Raw genomic sequence first — 21,243 nt, 5'->3', positions numbered from 1 at the left:
GATTTCCACAAGCCTTTGAACAATGTTCTAAGACCCTTCTGGTACACTCTCTGGACCAGAAAAATACATGATCTTGGATTTAGATGTTAATAGACTTATAACAGAAAGGACATTATCCTATTATAAGATTGTTCTTAAAGGACAACCTTTAGAGTTGGATTATTTCCTGAACTAATATAGAAAGCAAGATAAGCAGTAGCCTTTTGAAATTTACAGTTTATACAGTCAGTCCCATGCAACAGTTGGCAACACCGAGTCCTAGGAGGAGCAAATCCATGAACGCAAAAGCAGATTTCACAGGCTACATTTTTCTTCTTTATTTGGGCCATCATGTGGAAGACAGATTATTTTCCAAAATGATTAAGTACTCTCATCAATTAGCCAGCTAGAGTATCAATCCTGAAGGAAAAATGTAATAAGCTCTCCTGTAAGTGTCAGCTGTCAAAACTGTCAGAGTTAGTCAAAGCTTTTTAATGTTCCAATCAAATCACAAAATGAGTGGAAAGTCACTGCATAAAACCCATTAAGATGCATTACTAAATGTCCAATGTTACATAAAAACTATAAATAACTTTGTACTTTTAGGGTTTTTTTTTCAATTTGCTTTTCCTGAAGTAATAATGATGTTCTGCTTCAGTTAATAAAGTAATTCTGGAGCTGCCTAGTGTTTAATCCACATATTCCTTCTGTGTGGAATAAAGATGGCAAGCAATAATCAAATCAGAATTATAAGCATTCCTTGGAGTATCTGTCATTAACAATTTTTAAAATTAAGAGAAGAGCACCAAGGATAGTTAGTGAAGGCTAAAAAAATTAATCACCAAGCTTAATAATCTTACAAACTGACTTTCCTTAGGGGAATAAAATGCTGTTTGTTTCTGTGATGGACATCTAGTCTTTCTCAAATATTTGCAAAGAAATTCATACTCTGGCTAAAGGGACATCATTTGCCACTGGCTTAAAAATAACAAGCCAGTGGCCAACACTGAACAAATACATCTACCTCAATGTTCAAAAACTGATTTATTGAATTAAGAAAGGTTTGTTTCCACACTGAAACACAGCCTTTACTCGTTTGGTATCTGGTGGATCTAGCTGTTGATCTAAAGGCACAAATGAGAATTCTGGTAGCTGATACTTTCCCAAATAAGAGGCTAAAGTAAGCTAAGGACCAGATTGAAACCACATAATAATATTAAAATGCTTCTTTTTTTCCTTGAAATTTATTAAAAGAAGTTTCTTTCCATACTTTCTTGGTAAGTTCTTCCTTGCTCTGATGGATCCCATCTTTTCTTGCAATAGCTCCTAGAGTTACCAAGGTTGGTAAGTTTATCTGATTACCAAGGAAAAAGCTTTCAAACAAAAAGTAAGAGTAGAACACACTTGGAAACAAAGAGATCCAAAGCCATAATCAAGTTTGCATGTTTTGCACAGGGCAGAAATAACTTTCTTCATTGAAATGTTCTTTGCCTCTCACTGCCATCCCCAGGATAGCTACAGAGAACTAACCCAAGATGGACATGCTAATAATTTGAAATCTGAGTTTTCAAATCTAAAGGGAAGACATTTTTTTTTTAAAGATTTATTTATTTATTTTAGAGAGAGAGAGAGAGAAAGCAAGAGCACAGCAGAGGGGCAGAGGGAGAGGGAGAGGAAGTCTCAAGAAGACTCTGCGCTGAGCATGGAGCGTGATGCGGGGCTCGATCTCAGGACCCTGAGATCATGACCTGAGCCCAAACCAAGAGTCAGACACTTAACCGACTGCGCCACCTAGGCACGTCTAAAGGAAGACATTTAAAAAAGTATAATGAAACTGAAATGAAGTAAAGGGTAGCATATGAATTTAGTATCTTTCTTTAAGGAAAAATCAAAGAAATCTTCAAGTACCCTGCCCAAATGAAGCAGAAATTAGAAGCACTTCGGACCCTTGAATTTCACGTGGAATCCTACTGTAGCTTTTTAGCATATGATAATTTCTATATTCTAGGACTACTTTTTTATATTTAAAATAAAAGTCCCCAAGACCTAAATACTATAATAGATTTTGGGTGAAAATAAGTAATAATCCTTAAATTTAATACAATACCATACAATGAATAGTTAAAAAATAAAATTTGACACAGCTACATAATTAAAAAATAAATAGTCATCATATGTGCACCAAGTTTTATTTGCCTTTAAATAATACAGACAGAACAAATATGTTATTCAAAATAGGAAATTTTCTTGAATTTTACATAAGAAAGAGAAACTGAAGTGAAACTGTAGGAATTGCTGAACTTCAGATAAATGTTTCTTCAAAACAAGAGATATTAGTTCCTAAAAGATTCCTCAAAAGTTAAAAAAAGATTAAGAAGAACATTAAGCCATTGGGTTATTACATTTTTAAAAAACTACATGCTTCTTAATGGACATGTTTACATTTACAGAGAGTAAACTTAGCCGCCTGTCTCCTAAAACTCCTAAGACACCACTGATCTCTAAACTAAGCAAAACAATAAAAGCCGTTTTTCATATGAAAAAACTTTAAAACCTAAATCTACCTTAACATTATCTTCCAAGGAAACTTAATAGGAATGGTTAGCCTGAAAGCAAAATGTTGTACAAATCACTTTCCAGAAAAAATACGTTATGGGATTATGCTTACATCTAGTAGTATCAACTAAAACCCCAAACGATGGCACATGGATTCAAAGTACCAGCCTGTCCTCCCCGCCCTCCTGAATTACCTGACCCATGGGAGTTTGGCTTTGTTGTTTCAGAAAGCACTGTTTCTTACATTCCATCAACTGTTCGAAATCACGCCACATTTTCGCTTGTTTCATATTTGGACCATGACTTTCTCGTACAGCTTTTTGTTTTTCTCGGAGTTTCTACCATAAAAAAAAAAAAATCAAGAATGATTAAATCTCAGTTGCAGGGATTTACTTCTATTGCTATCATCAGAGGAACATGGTCTGCTTTTTGTACATCTGATGAGTAACAGTTAACTAAACCAGGTTCTTCTGAGATATATGAAAACTAAGATGATAAAAGTTAATTAAATTGATGATAGATGTAGGAAGCTTGAAGTTAAAAAGAACAGAAAAACATAAAAGAAAGGGAGGGGAAAAAATAAAGGGAATCAGGAAAATGGAACAGTATCATGGTGTGGAAAAAAGAATGTGGATTTTGGAAGTCAGAAGACTTTGGTTTCAAACTTGGCTTTGTCACTAGCTATAAGTAAGACAATTTCTCTGGACCTCACTTCTCTCAATTGTCAATTAAGGCTAATAAAAGGGGATAATTATAAAATTATCTGCCTTATAAGATGATGATGATGGGCGCCTGGGTGGCTCAGTCGTTAAGCGTCTGCCTTAGGCTCAGGTCATGATCCCAGGGTCCTGGGATCGAGCCCCACATCGGGCTGCCTGCTCCGCGGGAAGCCTGCTTCTCCCTCTCCCCCTCCCCCTGCTTGTGTTCCCTCTCTCACTGTCTCTCTCTCTCTGTTGAAAAATAAATAAAATATTAAAAAAAAAAAGATGATGATGATTATTTTTAAAGATTTTATTTATTTATTTGAGAGAGAGAACGTGAATGAGAGAGTGAGAGCATGAGCAGGGGTGTAGGGCAGAGAGAGAAGCAGATTCACTGCTGAGCAAGGAGCCCGACTCAGGGCTTGATCCCAGTACCCTGGGATCATGACCTGAGCTGACGGCAGTTGCTTAATCGACTAACCTACCCAGGCATCCCATAAGATTATTTTTTCACATGACATAATAGGTCTGGAAATACTTGATAAACTATGATATGTTATATATTATTATTATTAAATATTATATTCTTTCCTGAATCTGTGTGTGCTCGATGTGTGCCCAAATAAATCAAATTGTATGCATATATTCCTCAGGAAGAAGGTTTTGTGATATTTTTAAAAGTACACTATTAAATAAGCCATATCCTTATCAGAATTGTTTTTATTTTTGTTTATTTTTATTTATTTTTAAGTAGGCTCCATACCCAGTGTGGGGCTTGAACTCACAACCCTGAGATTCAGAGTCTCATGCTCTACCAACTAAGTCAGTCAGGTGCCCCCAGAATTGTTTTTGTTACTAATAGCCTATATGATTCCATCTGTCAAAACTGTTCTACTCATAGACTCTAAAATTATAAACAGGAATAAGAAAGTGTCTCAATAAATTGTAAAAGTATACTTTGGTTCTGTTTAGGGCACATTCAGAAAGGGTGACTGAAAGGAGGCATAGCAGAAAGTCAGAGATAATGAGAGGAAGGAAGGAAGGAAGAGGGAAAGGAAGGAAGGCAGGTAGGCAGAGGAAAACAGAGATGATGACAGTGCACACATCAGGAAACACAGTGTGACAGAAATGTACCCAGTGACACTGTGAGTGTGAGAAATCACCAAGGACAGAAAAATAAGCAAAGACATGGAAACAGGTAACACAGAAACGTCCCCATCCTTTCCTCTATTGTATACAGCTGATCTAATAGTTGATCTAAGGACACAAATGAGAAGGCTCGTCACCGGTACTTGCCCAAATAAGAGGCTAAACTAAGCTGAGGACTGGATTCAAAACACTTTACTGAAGACGGCCCTCCCCAGCTATGGCTAATGAAAGCAAAATTAACAGCAAATAGCAACAGGAAACAAAGCAGAATTAAGAAAATAGAATTTAGGGGGGCGCCTGGGTGGCTCAGTTGGTTAAGCGACTGCCTTCGGCTCAGGTCATGATCCTGGAGTCCCTGGATCGAGTCCCGCATCGGGCTCCCTGCTCGGCGGGGAGTCTGCTTCTCCCTCTGCCCCTCCCCCCTTTCATGCTCTCTCTCTCTCTCAGACTCTCTCTCTCAAATAAATAAATAAAATCTTTAAAAAAGAAAATAGAATTTAGGGGTGCCTGGGTGGCTCAGTCAGTTAAGTGTTTGCCTTCAGCCCAGGTCATGATCCCAGGGTCCTAGTGATCCTGGGGTCCTAGGATCGAGCCCCTGTGTAGGGTTCCCTGCTCAGTGAGGAGTCTGCTTCTGTCCCTCCACCCTGCTTGTGCTTGCGCTCTCTCTCAAAAAAATAAAATCTTAAACAAAAAGAAAACAGAATTTAAATATAACTAGCAAATTTTTGATACAATACCTGGAAAGCAAATACATCTATTTAAGTCTATGTTACAAAAAAAAAAAGAGAGACAGAGACAGAGAGAGAGGCAAACCAAGAAACAGACTCTGAACTGTAGAGAACAAACTGATGGTTACCAGAAGGGAGGTGGGTGGGAGGATGGGCTGAATAGTCGACGTGATGGGGATGAAGGAGGGCACTTGTGATGAGCACCGGGTGTTGTATGGCAGTGTTGAATCACTATATTGTCCATCTGAAACTAATATTACACTGTATGTTAACTAACTGGAATTTAAGTGAAAACTTAAAACAACTAAATTATCTCACAACAAATATTTTTATCCTCATGAATTAAAACAAAAGTAGTAAGTCAGATCAAGAATTTTAAGAGTTCTTAGACTGATTTTAAGATTAAGGTATTACTTAACTATACATTTTCTTATATTACTGGAATAATTTCCTTGTCAAAAATCCTAACAACCTTTAAGTTATTTAAAGAAACCGAAGACGGGCGCCTGGGTGGCTCAGTTGGTTGAGCGACTGCCTTCGGCTCAGGTCATGATCCTGGAGTCCCGGGATCGAGTCCCGTATCGGGCTCCCTGCTCGGCGGGGAGTCTGCTTCTCCCTCTGACCCTCCTCCCTCTCGTGCTCTCTGTCTCTCATTCTCTCTGTCTCAAATAAAAAAAAAATAAAATCTTTAAAAAAAAAAAAAAAAAAGAAACCGAAGACAATATATGGGCACTGTGTCAGAAATATTAAATTTAATGTGCTTCATAACCATGTGTGTTTGAAGCCTTTAACTTTATGAATACAACTGCCTTAGTATATAATTTATTTTTAATGTTACTGTCACTTGATATAGATTTATCTTGTTGATAGTTGTACAGGAATACTTGCCACAGATTTCATTGTTCTTTAAATGGGAGGTGATATAGTGGGGGTGAGGGGAGTTAGAACTCCCAGTACAGTACTCCACAGCACTTGGTAAGGCCAATTCTAGTATATGGTAGTATGAGTTGTAGCACTACAGGTTGGTTTAATTCCAGAAGTCCGCTTGGCCTGAGGAGGGCTGTGGATGTCCAGTCTATGCCTGTTTGGAAGGCTTAGGCTATCATCACTTTTAAAGGTTTGGTGTTTTCCTTAAAAATTTAGATCTACTCTATCTCACTGATATGTGGAATTTAAGAAACAAAACAGAGGATCACAGGGGAAGAGAGGAAAAAATAGGAGGAAACCAGAGATGGAGACAAAGCATGAGAGACTCTTAATCATAGGAAACAAACTGAGGGTTGCTGGAGGGGAGGGGGGTAGGGGGATGGGGTAACTGGGTGATAGACATTAAGGAGGGTACGTGATGTAATGAGCACTGGGTGTTATATAAGACTGATGAATGAATCACTGACGTCCACTCTGAAACCAATAATTTAAAAAAATGAAAAAAAAAGAGCATCTGGAAAGAAAAAAAAAATTTAGATCTACTCTAGCAATGAGAGGATTGAGGAACTTTGTTTCTTAAATGATAGAGACTGACAATTGGGGGATGAGCTCATCAACGGCTCCTCTTGCTGAAATATACTTGTCAGACTGCTGCTACCACTTTTTGCAAAGATCCTGCAATAAAACACCACACTGGAAGGGGAAAGAATAATCTTTATTCAGATTTAGCAATTACATTTGGGTCTTTGAAAGGATTCAGGTTTGATAAATATTTCTCTATACAAAGCATCCATCCACATACTTTTCAAAACAAAATAGAGGAATGTTTTTCATATGAAAAAATTTTTACCTAACATATGAAATGTTTGGATGAAAGCTAGTTATTGACAATCATACTAAATCCTAAAACCTCAAAATCTCTAGTGAATGTTTACAACTTGATTCAAATATATGCTTTCAAACACGAAATTATTTTTTTTTCCTTTTGAGTATGGCATGTCATTCCATAAATGGAAGAAGATGCACAGAACTCACAATTTCTCTGATAGAATGGAGGAATCAGCTTTAAGGTTTCCTTTCATTTTTTTTTTTTAAGATTTCTTTCATTTATTTATTTATTTATTTGAGAGAGAGTGAGGGAGAGAGAGCACAAGCCAGGGGAGAGGCGGAGGGAGGGGGAGAAGCAGACTCCATGCTGAGCAGGGAGCCTGATGAGGGACTCGATCCCAGGACCCTGGGGCATGACCTGAGCTGAAGGCAGACGCTTAACTGACTGGTCATGAGTTTAATTATTGAGGTAGGGTGATGGTTACACATGAATTCATTACATTATTTCCTCTACTTTTTATATAGGCTTGAAATTTTCCATAATAAATGTCTTTATATGTTTTTTAGTTTTTAAGTCTTTTTCAAAAGACTTTACAAAAGTCTATTTAATAATTATGCCATTGTTGGGCACCTGGGTGGCCCAGTCGGTTAAGCGTCTGCCTTTGGCTCAGGTCATGATCCCAGGGTCCTGGGATCGAGTCCCTCAGCAGGGAGTCTGCTTCTCCCTCTCCTTCTGACTCTCCCCCCTGCTCATGCTCTCTCGCTCGCTCTCTCAAATAAATAAATAAAATCTTTGAAAAAAAAAAATCATGCCACTGTTTTCCACACCATTTTTTCCCTGAAGTTTAACTTTAGAATATTACTTACAGGTTTATGGGAGCTAATCCAGCACTTATGTAAAAGTATAGATACATGTATGTTTTTAATAATAATTCAAACTAGAAAATGTAAATAAAGGGGCGCCTGGATGGCACATTTGGTTGAGCAACTGACTCTTGGTCTTGGCTCAGGCTGTGATCTCAGGGTCGTGAGACTGAGCCCCACATCGGGCTCTGTATTCAGTGTGGAGTCTGTTTTAAGACTCTTTCTCCCTCTCCCTCTGCCCCTCCCCCACAAAAATAAATAAATAAATCTTTAAAAAAAAAAGGAGGAGTGCCTGAGTGGCTTAGTTGGTTGGGTGTCCAACTCTTGATTTCGGCTCAGGTCATGATCTCAGGGTCATGAGATTAAGCCCCACATTGGGCTCCGTGCTGAATGTGGAGCCTGCTTAAGATTCTCTCTCTCCCTCTGCCCCTCCTTCCCCACTTGCACTCTTTCTCTCTCTAAAAAAAAATTAAGGGGCACCTGGGTGGCTCAGTCGTTAAGCGTCTGCCTTCGGCTCAGGTCATGATCCCAGGGTCCTGGGATCGAGCCCCGCATCGGGCTCCCTGCTCCGCGGGAAGCCTGCTTCTCCCTCTGCCACTCCCCCTGCTTGTGTTCCCTCTCTCGCTGTGTCTCTCTCTTCAAATAAATAAATAAAATCTTTAAAAAAAAAATTAAAAGAAAATGGAAATAAGGACACTGGTCCTGAGTTGTTGATAAATACAGATTTAAAAAAAAAAGATAGGGCGCCTGGGTGGCTCAGTTGGTTAAGCGACTGCCTTCGGCTCAGGTCATGATCCCGGAGTCCTGGGATCGAGTCCCACATCGGGCTCCCGGCTCAGCGGGGAGCCTGCTTCTCCCTCTGACCCTATCCTCTCTCATGCTGTTTCTCGCTCTCTCTCTCAAATAAATGAATAAATAAAATCTTAAAAAAAAATTATAAAAAAAAAGATAAAGATAGAGCTGGTGTCTTTAAAATGACTGTCAAAAAGTGTTGCTTTATGAAGCCAATTAAAATAATCAATGAATTGGGTAACTTAAGCCCTGATGGTCAAGGTCTTTACTACCTACCACCTCTTCTACTAGGAGTGGCTCAGAGAACTGAGAAAATAAGACTTAATCACATATTCCGGCTTTCATAAGACTGGCAGGGAAGGAGCTGAATATGACAAGGAAGGTTTTTGGATTATTTGTGTTAAATGAATCAGTGTTTGTAAACGGCATGGAACAGTGTCTGGATCACAGTAATGAGCTTTGTGTTTATTAAATAAATAAATTTATACTTATCTCATAAAGAGATACCTGAGAATTATCTGAAACTTGATTCATTACATGTGGCAGTTCTGTTTCTTATCCAGAACCTTCTCATAAACTCTTTGTTAAATAAAACTAGATTTTTCTCTAAAAATCCACATGCCTTCACTTTTGTATACACACACACATAAATTCCTAAAGAGTCTTCATCGTTGCAAGAGTTTAAGAAAGATCCAAATTCCCTTTGAAAACTGTACTATAACCTTTAAAAAGAATGACAATGTCAAAACCATGTACTGAAAGCCTGAATTAGATACACTTAAGAAAATAAATAATACATTCTTACCTTTCCAAGGTTTTCCTGTTCAGCAATGTTTTTTGTATACTGCTCCCTAGGGGATCAACATAACGATTTAGTTTCAATTTACTTCAATTGATTTCATCATACAACTAAATTATAAATTAACTTGTCAATCTAAATATATTAGGCAATATAGATAGAGTATTGGAATCAGAATGAAAACCATTACACTCTCTTTCCCCATCATTAGGCAGTTCTTCTAGTAAATACTGCGTAAGAAATTAAGAGAATTAAAATGTTAAATAGTATTTCTGGTTAATTTACACTTAAAACAATGGTAACGCATTTTTGCTTAAGCTACACTTTATTATTTTGTTTTTTTTTAAGTTTTAATTTATTTAATTAATCTCTACACCCAATGTGGGGCTCAAACCACAACCCAGAGATCAAGAGTCACATGCTTTTCCGAGTAAGCCAGCCAGGCACCCTAGTCACACTTCATTTTTGAAGAGTTTTGTAGAAAGAAGGAAGCACACACATTTTAAATAAACATTAAGTAACATCTAACCCTGCAATTTTACTTCTAGAAAGTTGTCCTGCAGAAAAACACTCATAACTTAAGATAAATGTAAAGACTATTTACTTCACCCTTGCTTATAACAGTGAAAATCTGCAAACAAACTAGATGTCAATAGATGGGGAAATATTTAAATAAATTATGGTACATATATTCAAAGGAATAATATAGAGTTGTAAAAAAGAGGGGGTGAATCTATAAATACTGAAATAGAATTTTAGATATGTATAATTAAGAGAAAAACTTTATATGTAGTTAAACCTGATTTTTTTATACATACACACATAAAATCTTCCCATGCATTTGCACACACACACTAGCAAATGCATGGGAAAAGAATATGGAGTAATTATACACCAAAATATTTTTATTTTTTAAAAATATTTTATTTATTTATTTATTTGAGAGAGAGAGAGAGAGAGTGCAAGCAGGGGTAGGAGCAGAGGGAGAGGGACAAGCAGACTCTGTGCTGAGCCTGGAGCCTGACGTGGGGCTCAATCTCACAACCCTGAGATCATGACCTGAGCCAAAATCAAGAGTCGGACGCTCAACCGACTGAGCCACCCAGGTGCCCCTACACCAAAATATTAACAATAGGCATTTCTGAGGCATGGCAATGTGGGCAACATTCAGTTTTTGGTTATTATACTTCATAATGGTTACTATTGTTTTTATAAACATTTCCTTTGTAAACTAAAAAAACCTGTAATTTTCAAGTAAAAATAATACAAATAACATTCTATTGTGTTTTTTTTACAGTCTTTTTTTTTTATTCTTATGTTAATCCCCATACATTACATCATTAGTTTTAGATGTAGTGTTCCATGATTCATTGTTTGTGCATAACACCCAGCGCTCCATGCAAAATGTGCCCTCCTCAATACCCACCACTAGGCTAACCCATCCTCCCACCCCCCTCCCCATTGTATTGTGTTTTTAAACAAAGTATAATTATACATATATATATTAAGATTTTTCAATTATTTTAAGTAATAAACGTGGGGCTTGAACCTACAACCCCAAGATCAAGGCTTGCACACTCTACCAACTGAGCCAGCCAGATGCCCCAAAAGTATAATTATATTGTAATACTTCATAAGACAAAAAATGATATTTAAAGTGTTAAGGACAAAGATCGAAGGATGAGGAAAAAGGAATCAATGACAAAGAAGATAAAAGAGGCTTCAGACCTCACCTTTAGACAGAAAAAGACGGTGTTTCTGTGTAACGCTACATTGTAGTAAGAAGTTAAACAACATAAAACTGGAAATCTAAGAAATCATAAACCACAAAGAATTTCTAGCAGCTTAAATGAAGGAAGATCATGCAAAAAGCGGAGGTAAACGCAACTAGACTGGAGAGAATGGGAATCAAAAGTACTCATGGTCCTTGGGGCGCCTGAGTGGTTGTCAGTTAAGCACCCACAAGGGGCTGGGCACTCAGCAGGGAGTCTGCTAAAGGCTTTCTCTCCCTCTCCATCTGCCCCTCCATTGATCCCTCTTTCTCTCTCTCTCAAATAAATAAATCTTAAAAAAAAAAAGTACTCAAAGTCCTTACAGAGCTGGATTGAAGGCAGAATTTGGACATAGAAATGAGGGTAGAAGGGAATAAACACGATCTTGATGAACCTTTATTTTGACCTTAAAATTTATGAGACACTAAGTCAAACTGTTTACCTCCAGCTCTGCAGTGAAAAATAGCTAGGAGAATATAAATGATATATTCCTTAAAAAGAACTTATTGATATAGTTCAGATAGCTTTATTTACTTACTTAGAGGGTGAGAGGGAGAGGGAGAGAAAGAATCTTAAGCAGGCTCCATGTGGAACCTGATGCAGGGCTCAATCTCACAACCCTGGAATCATGACCTGAGCCAAAATTAAGGGTCGGCAGCTTAAATGACTGAGCCACCCATGAGCCCCAAGTTTGGCTAGCTTTAAATAATTCATTTATTACCCTAGGACTGAGAAACGTCCAAACTATTTTAGAATTTCCATTTATATTTAATCAAGAAATCAAAGGCTCATGCTCTTTTACCATACAACACTAATATGTAATTTTTAAATTTATTTGATGAATTTATTCAAGAAATAATTATGGAGCACCTGTTATGTACCAAGCATGCCCTGGGGTTTCAGGAAGAAAATAAGACAGAATCCTTTTTCTCCAGGAGCTAATACTATATAATTTCCAAAACACTGCTACATGCATTATATTTAACTTGATCTTTGGTGGTATAAATTTTCCTCCTTATTTGTAGATGAGGAAATGATTTGCCCAAGGTTATAAAACTCAGAACTAGAAAAACCAGGTTAGAAAGAAATTTTATGAGTCCCTCTTTAGTACTTCAAAATAAAACATCTGCCTCTTTAAATAAAATTAAAATTTGCAGACAATCTTTCAAAACCATGCTAATTCCTCAGACCTTTGGTTTTACTCGGAAGTATCATAAAAGTAGAAAATGGAATAACAATAAAAATATTGTGTCTATAATAATAATAATATTTTAAACATGTATCAATGAATTTAGAGTACAGTTAACTCCATTTTATTTATAATATTCTTATGTCCTACTCTAGTCAGGGAAAAGTATTTTTTCTATAGGAAAATAAAGGAATGGTAAAGGTTTATGATGATTTTCAAAATGATGAAGAAGAATATCTGGCCTGAAAACCAATAGTTCAGAGGCAATATTTCCTTCTTTACTATTTATATTGTAACTTTGGAAGAAATGGAACTTAATTTTGAAAACTTTTGTTTTTCAAGCATAAAAGTAACTTCTCACATTTGTAAAATATTACCACTGACCATATAGATTTATTTGAGCAAAGGTTATATTCAATGAAAGAATGTGAGTAAGTACATTTAATATGTGTAATTTGTCAGAGTATTAGAAGAAATATTGTTCTATTTATAGGACATGTTCAGTCTGGTTGCATTCCATTGCATTACATATTTAAAAAATTAGATTCTGCAACATTCCATTTATTAGATTTCCTTTTTGTAACATTAATGTAAATGCCACTAAAAATCTCAAGTGCAATCTAGAATAAATGTGAATCCTTATTTTGAGTTCTTACTGGATGGTAAAAGTCAAACATCTGAATTGTGGTAAGGGGCAAAGAAAGCTTATCTTGTTCAATCACTGCATTTTGTCACAGCTAGCAATTCAGCCGTAAGTGCATTTTTTTCAGGCAGCCTTTGATTTATTACAGTATGCTGCAAGCTTGGATTACCAAAAAAATCATATAAGGACTAGTGGTATTTACACACCCTTCCTTGAAGGCTGGCACAATGCAAACACACAGCATCTAGCTGAAATACACTCACGCACTACACAATGAGCAGGCAGATGACTAGAGTCCAGGCCATGTGGGACTTTAAACATAAACCAATCTCAGTGCTTATAAAAACGGAACCATGAAATTATATGTATTCCTGGGGAGGGGAGAATGGGAAGTTACTGTTTAATGATTACAAGAATTCTGTTTGGAGTGATGAAAAAGGGTTGGTATTATATACTAGTGATCATCGCACAATATTGTAAATGTAATCAATGCAACTGAATTATACCCTTAAAACTGGTAAAAATGGCAAATTTTATGTTATATGGTTTTTTTGCCATGATAAAAAAAAAAGTAAGCAAGCCAGCAAGAAAATTGTGTGTTTTCCTACTTGGTTAGTTAGTAGGGCTCGATTATCTGGAAGATGTTTAACAAGACTTAATCCTAAATAATATCTTAGTATCTGCTTATTTAAGTACTCCCAATCTTAGTAATTTAGTAACTCCATCTTGTTTATAAAACTTCTATAAGTGACAGCCATAAAATAGAATGAAATCTTGCCATTTGCAACATAGATGGAGATGGAGACAAATACCTTATGATTTCACTCATATGTGGAATTTAAGAAACAAAATAAATGAACAAAGGGGGGGTGGAAAGAGAGACAAACCAGGAAACAGACTCTTAACTATAGAGAACACATTGATGGTTACCAGAGGGAAAGTAGGTGGGGGGATGGGTGAAATAGGTAATGGGGATTAAAAATATATCTATCATGATGAGCACTGAGTAATGTGTAAGATTGTTGAATCACTATATAGTATACCTGAAACTAACAGAACACTGTATGTTAACTATTCTGGAATTTAAATAAAAAATTTAGTAAAAAAAAGAAAACTTCTATAGGTGAAAACATTAAGTAACTCAATATAGAAACAACAAAATTACTTGCCTAATTGCCTTTCTTTTTTCTTGTTGATCAGAAGAGACATATGCCTTCATCTCATCGGTAGCTCGACGAAGTTGTATTTCTAGGTTCTAAGTGGAAAGACCAAGTTTTAGGTTAAGTCCTTGATACGGAAAAATCTCAGAAAGGTTTTTGATCCATTTTCTTTGTTTTACCTTGATCATACAATTTGTGTAATGGTATCTACTTTCTTCTTGAAGACATTCTTCACGTAGTCCCCTGACTTCCTACAATATATAATTTTAAATGGGCAACATTACTGAAAGAATAATAATCAAATACAGAGAGGATGACTTTAAATGTACAACAAAATACCATCAGCGTAATTTCTTCTTTTGTAATTACAATTTTGTTTACCATAATAGACTAGGTAGCAATCTTTTCTAGAGACTACTCATATCACTCTAAAACCTACAGGTTTAGTTATTCACTTATTAAGTACCTATTGTGTGCCCAACTCTGTGCTAGGTGCTGAGGACATAGCAGTGAACAAGACTACAGATTCCTGCTCTCATTCAAGTAGAGGAAACAGACATAAGCAAGGAGACAGGTAATGAAGGTAGTTTCAGATAGGAATAAGTACTATGAAGAAGAGTCAGCAGTAGAATGTGATAGGGTAACCAGATGGGCAACATTAGATAGGGTGATCAGAGAAGACCTCTAGGAGGAGGTAACATTTAGGCTGAGAGCTGATGATGAAAAGGGGAGATCAAGGCAAAGAGCTGGAGGCAGAGTGTCCCAGAGAGAGAAGAGCACAAGCAAAAGCTATGAGGTGAAAACAAGCTTGGCCTGCTTGATGTGCAAGAAGGCAGCCAGTGTGGCTGCGGCCTTGTGGATGAGGAGCAGAGCACCTGGACATGAATGAAGTTCAGGAGGCAGGTGAGCCTTGCAGACCATAGTCTGGAAGTTAGATTTTAAGTGCAATGGGAAGACAGTGGAGGGTGGCCTAAGTTTTCTACAGGTTTCTTTGGCTCTCTATGGAGAAAAAAACCTCAGGAAGGTGAGGGTAGAGGTGGGAGACCAGGTCTGAGTTACTGTGGGAGTCGAGCAGATGCACGATGAGGGCGTGGACTTTGGTGGTTGTGGTACAGATGGAGAATTCAGTGTGTACGCATCAAGTCTGAAGAAATAGAGATCTCTGGAGCTTAGGAGACCGGCTCAGGGGATGAGGGTAAAGATTTGGGAATCTTTTATTGTTGGTGTAATGAAAACATGCATGCACAGGCAGTTTTTGCTAAATTGCTAAAATAAACTATCTTCTTACCTGTTCTAATTTGGATCGATTGCTTTCGAGGCCTGCTGCACAGCTATCATACTGGGATTTCTTTTCATCACACTCCTGGGTTAGTTCCTAGTATGAAAGGATAAATGACTGAATAAGTGAAAAACAAAGGCCTAAAATGTGGCCCTGTGAAACAATGCATGCCCTTGTCAGTCTTGTAACTTAACTCTAAGCTTCTTGGCATACTTCAGAGTTATTTATACAACAATCAGACATTTGAGAATTATGACAGATGAAGGTACTGATAAAAATAATAGCTACCATGTATTGAGCTGTATGCTAGGCTCTTTATTAGGAGCTGGGGATACAACAGTGAGCAAAACAGCCAAAATCCTTTCCCTAAAGTGTGTTCAGACAAGTAAACAGCTATGATGGGCAAATATAAGTGTTATAGGAGAACGTAGTAGGGCTCTCATAGGACCTAACCCAGGCTTGGAGATCGGCAGGGATAGAGAAACTGATATCTAAGTTGAGGGATGAAAGATTAGTACAATAGTTAGGGGGGAAGGTGAACAAGAGAGGAGAATGCTCAGGAAAAAAGAACACTATGTATGAAGGCTTGGGAGGCAGAGAGAAGAACAATAGGATGAACAAGTAGTTTATTATACTGGAGTATGTCTGGGAAGTGGGAGAAAACACTGAAGTCTTTGGCAGGGGCTTAGTCAGAAATATGGAAACCATGGTAGGGCCTCTGAGCTTTACACTTGTCAATAATTCAATCTCACCACAACCCTTTTAGTAGGTATTAATATCCTGACACCACGCTGGGAGAAAGTTCATGGAGGCCAAGTATCTTGCCAAAGATTATACTGCTGAAAAGGGGTGTCAGAATTTGAATTCAGGCTGTTTGAGTAGTTTCAAACTTTGTTCTAATGTAATATTGTGGATTAGATAACTTGAAAATCTTCTATAAATACTAAGAAATGTTAAAAATATCTGCAAATGCTTGATAAGGTCGAGCAAACACCTTTTCAAAGCCAGAGCTGAAATGAACTTCTCAAGGAAGTAAGAGGAATTACCAGGGCCAGAAACAAAGGATGACACCCTGGAGCCTGCCCTTGGTGAAGGAAGCTGGGAGCAGTCAATCTTGGTAACGGAGGGATTCTAATATTCAGGCAGGGCAGAAGACAGAGTGGAAAGTTAGAACTGAGAACCCCACAGAATCCAAGCTGTTTTTCAGCCTGGGTGTAAAGGGTTAACACCAGGCCTGGACTGAAGCCAGCCAGCCTCAGAATGACCTTGGTTTCACACAGCAGTTTCCGTGGGAACAGGAGAATTAACATAAATGGGTTAATGTTGTGTGTGCTTCCTTTGTTGTGTGGGACTGCATCTGGTTTGGGGTGACTGGCACAGTAGGAAAAACGGGTGGGGTGCCCGCTGCGGAGAACATATACTAAAACTGGAATGATACAGAGAAGATTAGCATGGCTCCCGTGCAAGGATGACATGCAAATTCGTGAAGCGTCCATATTTAAAAACAAAACAAAACTGGTGGGAGCTCTCTCCTGGGCTCAGACCTAGTTGGTGGTGACATGGCTAAACGCACCAAGGAGGTCAGAATCATCGGTAAATATGGGACCCGTTATAGTGCCTCCTTCAGGAAATTGGTGAAGACGGAAATAAGCCAGCACTCCAAGTACTTGCTCTTTCTGTGGCAAAACAAAGTTGACAAGAAAAGCGGTAGGGATCTGGCACTGTGGTTCCTGCATGAAAACTGTAGCCAGTGGGGCCCGGACCTACAGCACCACTTCTGCCCTCACAGGAACGTCTGAAGGAATTGGAAGACCAGTGGAAGCTCTACCATCTGAAACACTGCTGGTCTATGATAAATGGGTTAACTTATGCATCAAAATTACTTTGGTTTGCTGTTAAATTTGTTAATTAGATGTTCTGATTTTCATTGCATTAATTTTGCTTTCTCAAAAGAGGCTTGGGGATGAAAATCCTTCTAATTTTAATTGGAAAAAGGAAACCGGTGGTAGAAAGGAACTGTGACTTTTCTGTATGAAAGGGACCTACAGATACCTAGGGCTCTCATGGGTGACAGTCATACACACCCTGAATGGGAGAAGGGGCAATAGAGGCTGTGACTGCTGGGCCTCTCAAGGAGATGCGGACACTCTAGTAGATGACAGCCCTTTGTTTTGGTCTGTGAGCCTGATGGCTACACTAGTCAGTAAATGCAGCTGCGCTGTGGCAGCGGCAGCTGGAGGAAAGGGGCCTGTTCCCAGGCAGGTTTGGGTTTGAATTCACCCTTACCTACATGAAATGCTAAGCTGAGATATGAATTCAAAATTAGCTCTAAGCTTGTGATAGTCCTAAAACACCTGGCAGAGCCAACTGCAAAGCCACTCTGGAGGGACACACCCACCGTCCTAGCTGCTGGGATTCAAAAGACAAAACCCGGGGCGCCTGGGTGGCTCAGTTGGTTAAGTGACTGCCTTCGGCTCAGGTCATGATCCTGGAGTCCCGGGATCGAGTCCCACATCGGGCTCCCTGCTCGGCAGGGAGTCTGCTTCTCCCTCTGACCCTCCTCCCTCTCATGCTCTCTGTCTCTCATTCTCTCTCTCGCAAATAAATAAAATCTTAAAAAACAAACAAACAAAAAAACAAAAGACAAACCCTACTAAAGATAAGCTCACAATCCAAAAGTATAAACACACATGGAAACAATCAATCCTTATGAGTGAAGATGAGAAGACTAAAAAAAAAAAACAACCCAGCAGGACGGCACTTCCAGGAACTTTGGATAGTAGAAATAAACCTATTAAATGAATATGCTTGAAATAAAGTTATAAAGGAGGAACTGAAAACAAAAGATTAAAAAATGTACAGTGAATAAAAATAGACAAAGATGAAAAAAGTCACTGAAATTAAAAATTGAATGGCATAAACATAAGAATAGACACAGCTCAGAAGATAAAAAGAGAGATGAAGAAATTATTTAAAATTCATTGCAGAGACACAAAAAGATAAAAATATGAAGGCGAAGTCATGCAACAGAAGACAGACACCCCCTGTTATCCCCATAGGGACGTGATAAGTATGCCTAACATGCATCTAATAGTAGTCGCTGGAGAACAGACTAAAAAGAACAGGGGAGAAAACATTTGAAGATATCATGTGGAATTTTCCTGGAATTAATGGAAGACAAAAAGCACAAATTCCAGCAGAGCAAATAAAACTAAATCTGTATTTAGATCGTGGTAGTGACACTGGACAACACCAAAGACAAAGAAAGAAATATTACAACCAATTATAGGGAAGATATTACCAATATCTTTAATGATAATTAAACTGATAGCAGACCTTTCAACATAAGAGAAACCAGAAAGCAATGAGCAAGCCACTATTTAAGGAAAAAAAAAAAGATGGCTTACTTATAGTAATGATTCTTTACGGAGAGAACTACTACAAGAAAACAAAACAAGGAAATTTGATCAGGAAGAAGAAAACAGAATCCAGAAGGAAGGATCAACATACAAGCAGCGATGGTGAGAACTGTTAAATATGTGGGTAAATCTAAACAGGAAATGACTGTATAAAGTAGTGATTTTAAGTAATGACCATCATGACGACTGCTTTTAGAGACCAAGAAATAAAATGGAAATAAACTACTGGAGGATAACAACACAGACGTAAGGCAGGAGAGGGTGTTAAAGTATTCTAAGGTCCCTGTATTGTTGGGAGATGCTGATTACATTTAGACTGTCAAGTCAGAAAAACAGACGTTAAAAATCTAAGAGTAAACAATATCAGAATACAAGATAGAAAAGGAAATAAAGGGAATAAAGAAGATAAAAAGAAACAGAGTGGTGCGATGAAGGGCAGGAAAGAAGCAGCACCGTAAACAGGATGCACAAAATAGAAATAAATCCCAATGTATCAATAATAAAAGTAAATGTAAATGGGATTAAATTCACCAATTCAAAAGACAGAGTCTCAAACTGAATGAAGAAACCACCCACACAAGATCCAGCCACATGCCATTTATGAGACAAGTGACAAAAGTAAGGGCATAGAAAGCTGAAAGAAAATAGAAATAAAAAGATATGCCAAGCAATCTTAATCATAAAAAAGTTGGCGTACTTATGCTAATAGCAGACAAAATAAAAATCTTAGACCAAAAGCATTAGCAGGAATAAACAGAGTAAAAAATAATGATAAAATGAATAATTTACAGGGAAGGTTTTTCTTTTAAAACTAGGAATCTTTTTCTTAATTGTTGTAAAATAACATAAAATGTACCATCTTAACCATTTCTAAATGTACAGTTAAGTACTGAGTACACTCACATTGTTGTGCAACCAATCTCCAGAACTTTTCATCTTGCAAAACTGAAAACTCCTATACACATTAAACAACTACCCATTCACCAGGAAGTTTTAAATGATACATTTGAGAAGACTGATCTGATGAACACATAGAGAACCCAGTACTCAACAACTGGAAAAGACATACACATTTTAAGATCAAGGCATTAAAAAAATTAGGTTGGCCTCCTATCTCTTCATAGCCACACTTAACCTAGAAGACGGTGGAGCTATACTTTGAAAATTCTCAAAAAAAGAAAGCACGATGTAAAGATTTTATTTCAAGTCAAGTCAATTTTTTAAATATTTAAGGCAAGAAACTCTAGAACACGCAAGAACTCATCAGGGAATATTGTTCTTTTGAGGTTTTTTTTTTTTGAGGATTCTCCTAAAGGACAAATCACAGAAAATAAAAATTAGGAAAAAGGGCAGTGAAAAGATTGGTAATGAGTACTGAATCTAATAATTACAGGTCAAACACTGAAAACAAAAGTGGGAACCAGGGAAATAGAACTGAATGTAAATGTTACATGCCTTAGCAATGTAGAAATGATACAACAAAACCTGCAGGGAAGGGAAAGGTAAAAGAAGGTGGAAGGTAGAATAAATAAGCTGGTTTCCTCAATTCTTAATTGCTGGGGATGGGTGGGGAAATATCAAAGGATATAATTTAAAGCTGATGAATCAAGTTATGAGGATATTAAAAGTATAAAGGCAAACAGTAAGAGAGACTATAAAATTGACTAAAATCAGGTGCTAAAGGAGAGAGAAGGGAGGGAGAAGGAAGAGGAAATATACTAATTTCATCCTTGCTCACAGTGGGGATTAATAGATAATACCTACAGAAATGGATGATTAATGGGGAGTTACAAATAAAACCACCAGAACAAAACCACAAGCCAGAAACAAATACAGGGAGGGAGAGGGAGAGAGAGAATGAGAGGACAAACAGGTCTTAAAATCGAGAGCTACCCTTAAAATGTACTAAGATCAAATATGTCTGCATATCAAATAGATATAAATGGCTAAACTTACTAATTAAAACAAACCCTTCAGATTATATCACATACCCAAACCCAATTCAACCCTATTCAGAGACACAGCTAAAACAAGATAACTTTCAAAAAGCTAAAAGCAGGGCACCTCGGTGGCTCAGATGGTTAAGCGTCTGCCTTCGGCTCAGGTCATGATCCCAGGGTCCTGGGATCGAGTCCCGCATCGGGCTCCCTGCTCCTTGGGAGCCTGCTTCTCCCTTTGCTTCTCTCTCTCTCTCTCTGTCTCTCATGAATAAATAAATAAAATCTTTAAAAAAAAAAACTAAAAGCAAAAGATGGGCAAAAGTACAGTAGGCAAATGCAAATAAAATGAAGCAGAAATTTTGTTCTTAATATCGGAAATGAATTTTGTCTCCCACTACCAAAAAGGCCTTTGTCCTTTTAGAGAGTAGAATAAAGGTATAGAGAACAAACTTTAGGCAGCCAATAAATAATTATCCATTCATTAATTCTCGGAAAATTTCTGGAAAACACGTAAGGAC

General features: G+C 37.6%; 1 protein-coding gene and 1 non-coding gene across 10 annotated transcripts in view; one reads left to right on the top strand and one right to left on the bottom strand.

Annotated features, from left to right (window-relative positions):
* Window positions 1–2,130: 2,130 nt before the first annotated feature.
* IFT81 (intraflagellar transport 81) overlaps window positions 2,131–21,243 on the bottom strand; it is a 182,113-nt gene continuing 163,000 nt past the window's right edge. For 5 of the 9 annotated variants that reach the window (XM_064578329.1, XM_064578328.1, XM_064578333.1 and 2 more), the window contains 5 exons: window positions 15,376–15,462; window positions 14,267–14,338; window positions 14,093–14,182; window positions 9,330–9,371; window positions 2,132–2,873 (listed from right to left, as the gene is read on the bottom strand). In XM_064578329.1, the coding sequence (XP_064434399.1) occupies window positions 2,691–2,873; window positions 9,330–9,371; window positions 14,093–14,182; window positions 14,267–14,338; window positions 15,376–15,462 (474 nt within the window). In that variant the 3' untranslated portion in view covers window positions 2,132–2,690. Of the gene's footprint in view, window positions 2,874–5,241; window positions 5,364–9,329; window positions 9,372–14,092; window positions 14,183–14,266; window positions 14,339–15,375; window positions 15,463–21,243 lie in introns of all 9 variants that reach the window. The other 4 variants (XM_064578332.1, XM_064578335.1, XM_064578336.1 and 1 more) reach the window with 4 other exon arrangements.
* Window positions 16,764–16,869, top strand: LOC123853297 (U6 spliceosomal RNA). Its single transcript, XR_006793081.1, has one exon. It is a non-coding gene; the product is annotated as a U6 spliceosomal RNA (small nuclear RNA).

This window comes from Mirounga angustirostris, unplaced genomic scaffold (genome assembly GCF_029215605.1).
Source record: "Mirounga angustirostris isolate CCGP_5_RB_7025 unplaced genomic scaffold, mMirAng1.0.hap1 SCAF_14, whole genome shotgun sequence".
NCBI classification, from domain to species: Eukaryota; Metazoa; Chordata; class Mammalia; order Carnivora; family Phocidae; genus Mirounga; species Mirounga angustirostris.
Note: the sequence above shows the minus strand (reverse complement) of the source record. Positions and strands in the feature narration are given on the sequence as shown.